The sequence below is a fragment of the Diplotaxodon limnothrissa genome, linkage group LG1 (genome assembly GCF_057381915.1).
Source record: "Diplotaxodon limnothrissa isolate DT_005_m linkage group LG1, D_limnothrissa_male_GT1.1, whole genome shotgun sequence".
In the NCBI taxonomy this organism is placed as follows: domain Eukaryota; kingdom Metazoa; phylum Chordata; class Actinopteri; order Cichliformes; family Cichlidae; genus Diplotaxodon; species Diplotaxodon limnothrissa.
In genome coordinates this window covers 16,146,709-16,156,401 of record NC_140596.1, presented here as the reverse complement: position 1 = coordinate 16,156,401, position 9,693 = coordinate 16,146,709, and the positions used below count along the sequence as shown (strand labels likewise).

The 9,693-nt window shown below is 40.3% G+C and overlaps 1 protein-coding gene across 1 annotated transcript; it reads right to left on the bottom strand.

The window, feature by feature from the left end:
* Window positions 1–2,978: 2,978 nt before the first annotated feature.
* Window positions 2,979–5,925, bottom strand: LOC146639586 (uncharacterized). The gene is made up of 2 exons (XM_085353677.1): window positions 5,555–5,925; window positions 2,979–3,308 (listed from the first exon to the last, which is right to left on the bottom strand). The coding sequence occupies exons 1-2, from the start codon at window positions 5,909–5,911 to the stop codon at window positions 2,979–2,981; spliced, it is 687 nt and encodes a 228-aa protein (XP_085209803.1). The 5' UTR covers window positions 5,912–5,925.
* Between the last annotated feature and the right edge of the window lie 3,768 nt (window positions 5,926–9,693).

Below are 9,693 nucleotides of genomic sequence, written 5' to 3'. Positions count from 1 at the left end.
TGATACTAAAGGCTGCAGCTAATAATCATTTTATTTTCAAATAATCTGAAAAAATAAAATGCCATTCAGCAGATTCACTGAACACAACAGCATAAAAATGAAGCATCATCAAACTTATTTGCCATTGTCAGTGGCTGGTTTTCTAAATCCCTGAACATCCTATTAAACTCTTGTACCTCACCTGTTTTAAAGCAGTGATTTGTGGGTAAGCCACTGTTTTTCAATGTGAGAGACCAAACAGAAATTTCCATCATACCTTGGCTGTAGGCTAACCGCTCCATACTCTCACTATGAGTGATGCCCCAGCGGTGGAGACTCTGAGGGGAGTACATGATGAGTAGGGCTCTTTTCTGCCCACTGGGAACTGACGAGTAGATCCTCCCTCCTGAAGTTGTCCACTCTGATCCGTCAGCTCCACAGTCAGCTTATCCACTTCTGAGGAACAGATAGTAAAGAGGGTAACAGACTTTTAAGCTCTTTAAGATTAAATTACATAAATGATTGGCATTATTTTGACTTCTTTCATACATAAGACCACCTAAAGTCATACATTGCTAGCATTTGTTCACCGGCACACCAGGATGTGAAGATGTGGATGGTTTTGAGGTAAACACACTCTGATTATCTGCTGCACTTCCTCTTTTTAAATCCTCATTTTGATCACTGACCCCCAAAACACATCACTCACATATACAAATCCTTTGATGTTAATAATAATATATGCTAAAAGTACCTTTGCTCAAGTATTTCATTTATCCTAAAAACTAAATTTCCCAAAATGTAAGTGTATTTAAGTAAAAATACACTCACCACCACATTTAACAAAAGGCTTTTTACCTTTTCTTTCAGCTATAAGGAATGCATCCACTGGGCCACCGCCTTTCCATCATACAGATCTAAAAGCCTCCAACCACACCAGCAGCACAATCCATTACAGTTGTGGCAGCATAGAGGGTTATAACACACTACACAACAAAGAGCACTGTTTCTCCTCTCTCTCTCCATGTCTCTCTAATACCTCAGGGCTGACCAGGAATCATATGACCAGGTTTGTGCAGATCTGTGCATTCCCTGAATGCTACCACCATTAATTCTCAGAATCTTCATTTGTCAGTTCAGTCAGTAGAGAATAAAAAATTCAGGCTTTTGCTATCTCAGTTTTTTTTCCCATACCTCACTGAATTTGTCTGTATCCATCTTTATGTCGTGTTTGTTAGAGTCACCGAGTATAACCATGACTGTATAACTATGCATCACCGTTCAAGTTAAAATGCACTGGATTTTAAATGTAGTTATTCTTTTATTTCATATTTTAGAGCAGTAGCTTTAATACATTTCAGTTAAAACTTCTTTAGAACCAGAGCTGTATCATGTTCCCGTCTATCTCCTCCCTCCATCCATGAACCACACCTAAACATTCTCACTACACACCACTTCCAGCATGGTGTGTTTTTGTGCCATTTGACAATCCCTGGGACACGCCCTTCTGCCCGAGAGACAGCACAATGAGCCAATTGACATCCCCCACTGGAAGCTCTTTCCACCAATAGGGGTGTGGTACTGTTTCATCGTAGTAGGCAGCCATTCATTGTGCAGCAATGCTGCTGCAGTTGGAGTGGTGCTGTGATCACACTCTGACAGAGTCACAGATTTATTAATATTAGTTTCAATGACAAGGAGCAAGGAGGATATCAGGAGTGACACATCTTATAAATAGAAAACACAGTATAATTACAACATGCACACTACAGATTACAGTATGTGTGACAGCTAAGTATCACTCCACCACTCATAATGTGCCGTCGTTACTTAAACATGTGGATGGTGCATCTCACCTCAACAGGGAAAAGCGGTGCGTTGATCCTCGGTTATCGGTTATGTCAGCGTCTCAGCAATCTGTAATCCGGTCACTTTCAGGTGATGACTCTGTGAAAGATTGGTTTGATGTACATCAAAGGTTCACCTTATCCATCCAGTTACCAGCTCCCAGTCATCTGGTGACAATAATCTGTCTATCTCGCAGGTGGTGTATGGATGCAGTATCACAACATGACTGTCTGTAGTTCAGGAGGAGTAAGCCGGTACACGCTTGGGGGATATCACCGACAGAAACCACAATCATCACCCCACATAGCACCCAATGACAAGAGAGCAGGGAAGCTGTATGGGGGAGGGGTTTAGGAGTAACACAAGCAAGAACAGAGAGGAGGCTGAAAAGGGGATAAATACAGCAGAGATGAAGGGGAGCCGACAGAAGACACAAAGCAGGAAGAGACTGAGACCAGTGGGTCTCTTATTTGTGCTTATATGTACACATTAGTGTGACACTCTGAATGTATGAATGAAATGTATAAAGATATGAATGAAAACATGGAATTGTCTGTGAATAGTGACTTCTGAACACAAGAGGGGAGGGGCGAGTCTGTTACCATCCAATCAGAAGCAGGAAGCAGAGAGAGGGTCTCAGTGAAGCAGAGCGGTGATTGGTTCAGTTTGGGAGTGAATGACTCTGCAGCTCAGAGAATGAAACAGTTACCAGTGCAGCTGTCAAAGATGAGGCTCACTACATTTCTAATTCACAGAACGAGTGCAAAGACCAAGCTGATTTCATGTAGGCAAGCATGAGCAGTAAGAATGCAAATATTTAAAGGCACAATCAGCATTTTTTAAAACAAACAAAAAAAACACGCATCTCTATCAGTACTGAAGCACTTTTATACATAGTTTCCTGTTAACTTATGCCTTTAAAATCAGCCAAAGTCAGAGGGAGAGGTGCTGAATCAGAGCCAAATGGGACACAATGGGACTATTACAAAAAGAAAAAGAAGAAAAGAAAACAAGAAGCAAAAGCTGTTTTGAAGGATCCATAAAATATTTATTTATAAAATATATACAGTAAATATATACAGTCTGATACAAACATACATCCTTAAGATCAAACACTGCCAACTACCAGTGTTTACTGGGACCTGAACTATTTAGTCCTCAAACTCAGCAGCATAAAGCACTTGCTGAAATTTCATTCGCACCTCCATCCTTTTTTTAATGGTTAGCCTCTTCAGTGACGGCAAGAGGCTGAGCAAAAACAGTTCATCCTCATCTCTGAGGTTGCTGAGGGGATCTGCAGAACTTATCTCTGTTTCTGCGGATGTTTGTCTTTTGCGCTTAAGAGAGCCTCCCACGTCCTGATCGCTGGTCGGACAGGACTCCGGAAGAGAAAAGCTGGTGCTGACGACAGGCAGAGAGCCCAGCTGAGCCTTCTCCTCTTTGTCTTGCTCCTTCTCAGCGTTGCCTGCTCTACTAGCTACCTGTGTGGTGTGAAAACAGAAAACAAACACTGGTTAACACGGATTGCAACACACTACTGATTACGCTCAGTGATTTTCTTCTTCTTCTTTTTTTCAGATTGCAGTCAAACACCAGACATTTGCAATATTTCACTGTCTACCCCAAGATGGAGTGGTGAGCCAGTGTCCCAACATCCAATGGGAAAGAAGGCTTTTCCACTAGCACCTACTTCGCTTGACTCTGCTTTGGGTGTTTTCTATTACAATTGAGTACCAGCTCAATGTAGATAGGGTCATCATAGGGAGGCAGCTGGAAAGTCTTGTGATGTCATTTGTATGCGACACAAACACAAGACAACAATGGAGGACATCAAGGTGATGCTATACATGTGGCTTGGTCTATGGCTTTTTGCTAGAGTCAGGGTAAAAGAAGAGAGAGAGAGAGAGAGAGAGAGAGCGAGGGGTGGCTGCAGGCAGCGAGATGATCGTCAGAATTTCAAAATTGGAGGGTTTGATTCTTGTGAAGGAGTTGACCTCATGAATCATCTAGTGATGTCACCTCCTGGCCCATCAGTGGCATGTAGTCTGTTCAATGTGACTCAGCTCGCTTAAAATCCCGGCCATGTAGGTACTAAAAATGTACCTGGTATCAGGTACTAATACCTAATGGAAAACACGAAAAAGTCGAGTCAAGCAGGTTAGATGCTAGTGAAAAAGAGACAGAAATGCTCATGGAGAAGCAGTTGATTAAGACTAGCTTTAATGAACCAGACGGTAGACATTTGCTGAAAAATCACAGCAGGATGCAAAGAAAAGGAAAACAAGTAAACACTGGAGTAGCTTTCACTGGTGCAAAGCTACTCCAGTTTGTAGTTTTACAGTCTAAAACTACAAACTGCTAGTTTTAGACTGTAAAGATCAACGCTTTACAATAAAGGTTTTAGCTTTTGTCTGAAAAAAAAAATCCTGGTTCTGAGCAGGGATCCTGTCATCTCTTTACTTCACAATTTATCCTGTTCAGGGTTCCAGAGGGGTTAGAACCCAACCTACACAGAGTGCAAGGCAAGGCTAAAACAGAGAGGCAGACACTCCCAAACCTACACCCCCTCAGCCAAATTAGATTCACCAATTAGCCTAACATCTATGTCTTTGAACTGGACCAGGAAATTTGACCCCAGAGCCTTCTCCCTGTCAGACAACAGTACTAACCACTGCATCAACCTCATCTCACAACAAGGGCAAGTACACTGACTCTAAAAATTTCACCTCTACCTGTTGCCTGTTCTACTTCTTTCAACTGCTCCCCATAGGGGTCATCTGCCTTCATCTCACCCTATCCCTAGAATCTTCCTCTGTCACACAAACCCTCTGCTAGACCTCCTTCTTTGCTGAGCTGTACCTCTGATACAGTTATTTCTAATCTTGTTCATCCTCATCACTCCTAATTAAATAATCTGAGCATCTTCAACATTGTCACCTCCGGCTCTGCCTCGTGTCTTTTCATTAACGACCTACAGGAGAAATTTTTAGTTAAATTATGCAAATTCTGATTACATTTAGCTTTAATAAATTTATGTGATGCTGTTCTGTTGAAGGCTGATTAGACAGCAACATTATGTTACTGGCCAATTTTAGTTCATTCCAGAAAACTGACTGAGGCTTTTAAGCAAAACAGTTTGTACAAGACAGAAATATTAAAATATCCAATCGAGACCAAATTTTATTTAAAAAATACTTTTTAAAAAGCACAAATATGACAAAGTACTGTCATACAAACAAATGTAAACATAAAATTTAGAGGCTGTATTGATGACTGAAACCCCTGTAGTGTACTATTGAAATAGATAAATAAAGTTTATATTGTAAGTATTGACCTAATTACAATGTTACAGAGATAAGTTCCCTTATTAATAAAAGAAATAACTCACAACAGCTTCAGAAATTGAGTATGTGTTAGTTTATCTACAGTAATATGGTTGCTACTTTTGGACTTCCAGGTGCTTTTATTTGGAAAAACGGATATCGTTATAGGCATCTGTTCGTAATGACATGGCTGGACGTTTCATGATTTTAGCGAACACAACATATACTATGATGTTTACGATATTTAGCCATTTATATATTCTTGTTTATACGTGCAGAGTTTCAACACTATGCAACAGTTCGGTATGATGGCGGTCACTATGGCCTTTACTAAGTTAGTTAGCTGTAGCTAAGCTACGAAGCTTAGCAAAAGCTAATCTACTAAACATAAAAATGCATTTTACCGAATGGCGGACACACACTTCTGGCTCCCCCATGCCTCTTTCTCCTCTGGGTTTGACATAGGCGGTGAGCCAGGATAGCTGGCTGTACAGCACGGGGGTATGCCTGTCTGCCGGGTCCTCGTTGTCGTCCAGCAGGGGGAAGTGTCTCTTGGCCAGTCGCTTCTTCGCTTTACAGAACTTGTCGCGCAGATTTTTCCATTTCAGCTTCACCTCTTCCTCCGACTTTCCCATGGCGTCCGCGATCTCTTTCCACGACCGATGTCCCTTCATGTTGTCTTTGTAGTCCCGCCGTCTCGGATCGTACAGATTCGGGTGTTCACGTATCAAATCCGCCAGCTTCTTTTCCATCGAGTTCATTTTGTTTTCCGTTGGTTCACTTCTTCACCGCGAAGTCCTTTCGTCGACAGACCGCGATTTCGGTTCGTTTTTCTCGGTAGAGTCTAACCGGCAGGAGGAAGTACTAACGTCGCAGACTTCAAAATAAAGGTTATTCTCTGGACTTTGGTGACACATGACATCCTACAGTAAAAATTCCTTACCATGAAAAAAATAGGAGAATTGGAAAAAATATGAGCTACAGATACTACTTTATTTTAAAGCAGAACATGAATTAAATATAATTCATCAAATTCAAATGTGTTTTCTGTGGTTCTCCAATAGATGGCGTATTTGCTCTATTCTTCTCACCCATGCTGTGTGGGGTTATCACATACTCCGTTAAAACACAGTAAAAGCTGTAATAATCGTGCATGTGACTTTAACTTTGCACAGAAACAGCTCTTACCGAAGTCATCAATGACCTGAAGATCAACAGTGACTCACAATGAGTTTCAGTCAGTTCTACCTGACCTCACTGCTGCCTTCAACTCATTGACACTTCAAAGTTTTAGATTTGCAGAAATAAAAAGTCAGTCAGGGGTTCCTAACGGAACAGTCCTTGCTCCATTACTCTTTAACCTTTACATGTTCCTGCTTGGTACTGTCATAAAGAATCACGATATATCCTGACATTCTTATGCAGATGATCCAGGGTTATACTTATCATTTTCCTCTGATGATCTAACCCTTGTTCACAAGTTAATACCTGCACTTATCTGATGGTTGCCTCAAAACGTTTTAGAACTGAACAGAGACAAGACAGAAAATTTGTTCATATTTATCCATTTCTATGAAACACTGTGAGGAATTGGGAATCTTGGCATTATTTTGGATTGTGATCTAAGTTTTTATTCATCATATTAATAAGGTCACCAGAACTGCTTTCTATCACTTAGAAAATATATTAAAAAGTTAGAAAAGTCTTACCATTGTTGGAACTTGATCGTTCTGAAAGCATGACAGAAAAGCTGGTTATGACACAAAAGCCCTTATTAACATAGCTATCCATTGGCAGACAGTTGTTGTTGTTTTTTTAGATGTATATGTTATAAATAAAGAAAATATATTTGAAAAGTTCATCGGTTCAACATAATAAATCATTTGAGCAGAGTGTTACACTTGATCTATACAGTATTTGTGTTACAGTGCTAACATGTAAATATTTCCTATATTAGTCCTGTTCAGATATTTATGCAGCCTTTATCACAGGACATTAGATTTAATTTGAAGGAGGCAATGCTGATCTGTGACAGATCACACATGGCCTCCGTTTCTCCTCACCTGGTGGGCTCCTCGTGCAGGACACTGCAGATTACAGGGATGACACAAAGGATAACACCAATTATCAGGACATCAGCTCTGATCATAGGGATGTCACATGTGATTTGCACCCTGTTACAATCACTATTATAATATAACTGTCTAGACTACCTATAGGTCCCAAAAGGGGAGGCAACATATTATTAGTATCCAGAAAGTCAAGACACCTTCATTTAAAAGGACAACACTGATTATACACACAGCATGAGACATATTTACCCGTTTAATCTACTGAACTGGTAAACATGCAGAGTTGCTGTTCTTGTTGGCACAGAAACAAATCATCCACTACTTTAAAGTGTTGTGAAGGGCTAAAAGCTTTATAAAACATTTTAATTTATCAATAAAATTCAGCTTTTGGATATTACATTGTGCAGATTTGGAAAAATAATATTAACTCAGATTTTTTTTTTTATTGTAGACCAATCACAAACTATTTCAGGCTATCGGCTTCCAGAGCCACAAGCAGCAGCATTAGTGTTTCTGAAAACCTGACGTGTAGGATTTTACTCTAATAACTCGATAGCTCATAAAAACTATAAGTGTAAATAAAATAACATTAGGCAGTTGTAGAAAATACTTTTGTCAGATGATTGGAAACAACTTTAAATATAAAAAAAATTGGGAAAATATGCGGTAAATAGACTGCTGTATTTAAAACAGACTTTCAAACCCTATACAGCAGGGGTGTCAAACATGTGGCCCAGAGGCCCCACCTGGTCCAAGAAATTGCCCATTTGAGCCACTGGATGTAAATGCTAAGAAATGGTAAGAATTGAAATAAGTACTCCAGTTTCTGGTGTGGCAATGCCAAAATTACCCTGGAGTGGACAAGTAAGAACATTTGGAGTATTTTCCCCACACAGTGTATGTGTATAAACGGCTACCTAGGGGGAGCCAAAGACCAAAATGAGCAGAAATCATCTGAAGGAAGTAGAAGCAGTCAGTGCAACTGGCAATAACCATAAAACCTTTACCTTCAGTTTGATTTTGAAGATATATACACAGTTTTTATCAAATCATTGACATTTATATTATCCTTGGCAGACAGTTGTGATGAGTGCTGTGCCGGAGAAAATGTATCTTTGGTCTGTGGCACCTCAGCGTCTGGAAACCAACTTATAATAGGTATGGGTATCTTCCTCTACAGTATCATGATGGGTGTTGTTGTGCTTCAGCAGCTTTGCCTGCCAAGCTGTTCAGGAATGTGAACCACTGACCCGTTGTTCACAAGGTTACCGCTGCCAATATTTGGCTACTGTCCTCTACAAATGTTTATTTTCTGTACTGTGCTACTGTCCTTGCATGCCCCGCTGAAGTATCCTGTTTCACAATGAACTCATCTGCGTTTAAAATAACAAAGTATTATTGTAACAACTGTGTATTTACTAAATCTGGAACAATCTTGATTAAAAAAAATGAATGGGTTCGTAAAGCTGTTTGCCTGCTATCTTATCTTCTTTACTGTGGGTGACACAACATCCCAAATCATCTGGACACACACTTTCCCTCAGCCACAAGCACATCCTCTGTAGTGAGAGTGACATATTTATCATCAGGGGAAAAGGAGGAGCGAGATACACCACCTAAAAACAGACACTGATCAGGTAGTCATAGATAAGTCTGTGAGCGAGTGTCTGACCCAACAAGCTTTGCCAGCAAGAGGCAGATCAGTGAAAAACAGTATCTCTGAATGGGCAGTTTAATGGGAACAGTGAGTTAATCATCTTCAAGTGCTAAAAAAGTCGTTTTATCATTCATGTCTAGACCTGATAATCTTAATATCTGGTGAGAAGGAGATACATTTTCCAACCCGGTTCATCCTCTGCTCCGTGTGTGTGTGTTGTTTCAGAGCAGCTCTTTCCCAGAGCAGTGATAAATGTCACCTCAGCGGGGCCTTTAACACCTATGCTGGTGTAAAGGCTGACAGGGTTGGGGTGGGGCGTGAGAAGTCTGGGGTTCACACCTCACTGAGGATAGGAGATGATCCTGTAACTGAGCTTTTAATACACACACACACACACACACACACACACACACACACACACACACACACACACACACACACACACACACACACACACACACACACACACAGATCTAAAGCTCTAAAGAGGACAATAAAGGAAGAGGTACAATGTACATGTAATCCTACCTAGGACACAAAACTCATTCCACTTTACTCAAGATAAATAGAAATCCTGTGTTAACTTACAATAGAATCCATGGAAGAATCAATATCCAAATTAAAACTTTATTTGAGTAGCATTTTGCAGTTTCTTTGCCATCATATTGCATCTATAATGTTATGTTGTGGTTTTTCTATTTTGCCTGCTTTGACAGCACACTTTCACACAGTTTTGAATATTGCAGCGTCATTAAATTAACCAGCATGTTAAAACGGTTCAGGCTACAACTGTGTCACCAACATTAAAATACAT

Bases quoted from the DNA above. Each gene is read 5' to 3' on its own strand.
- LOC146639586 (XM_085353677.1), bottom strand. From the start codon at position 5,911: ATGAACTCGATGGAAAAGAAGCTGGCGGATTTGATACGTGAACACCCG. The intron at 3,309-5,554 runs GTAAAATGCATT...CACACCACACAG, and splicing joins AAGTGTGTGTCCGCCATTCG to GTAGCTAGTAGAGCAGGCAA.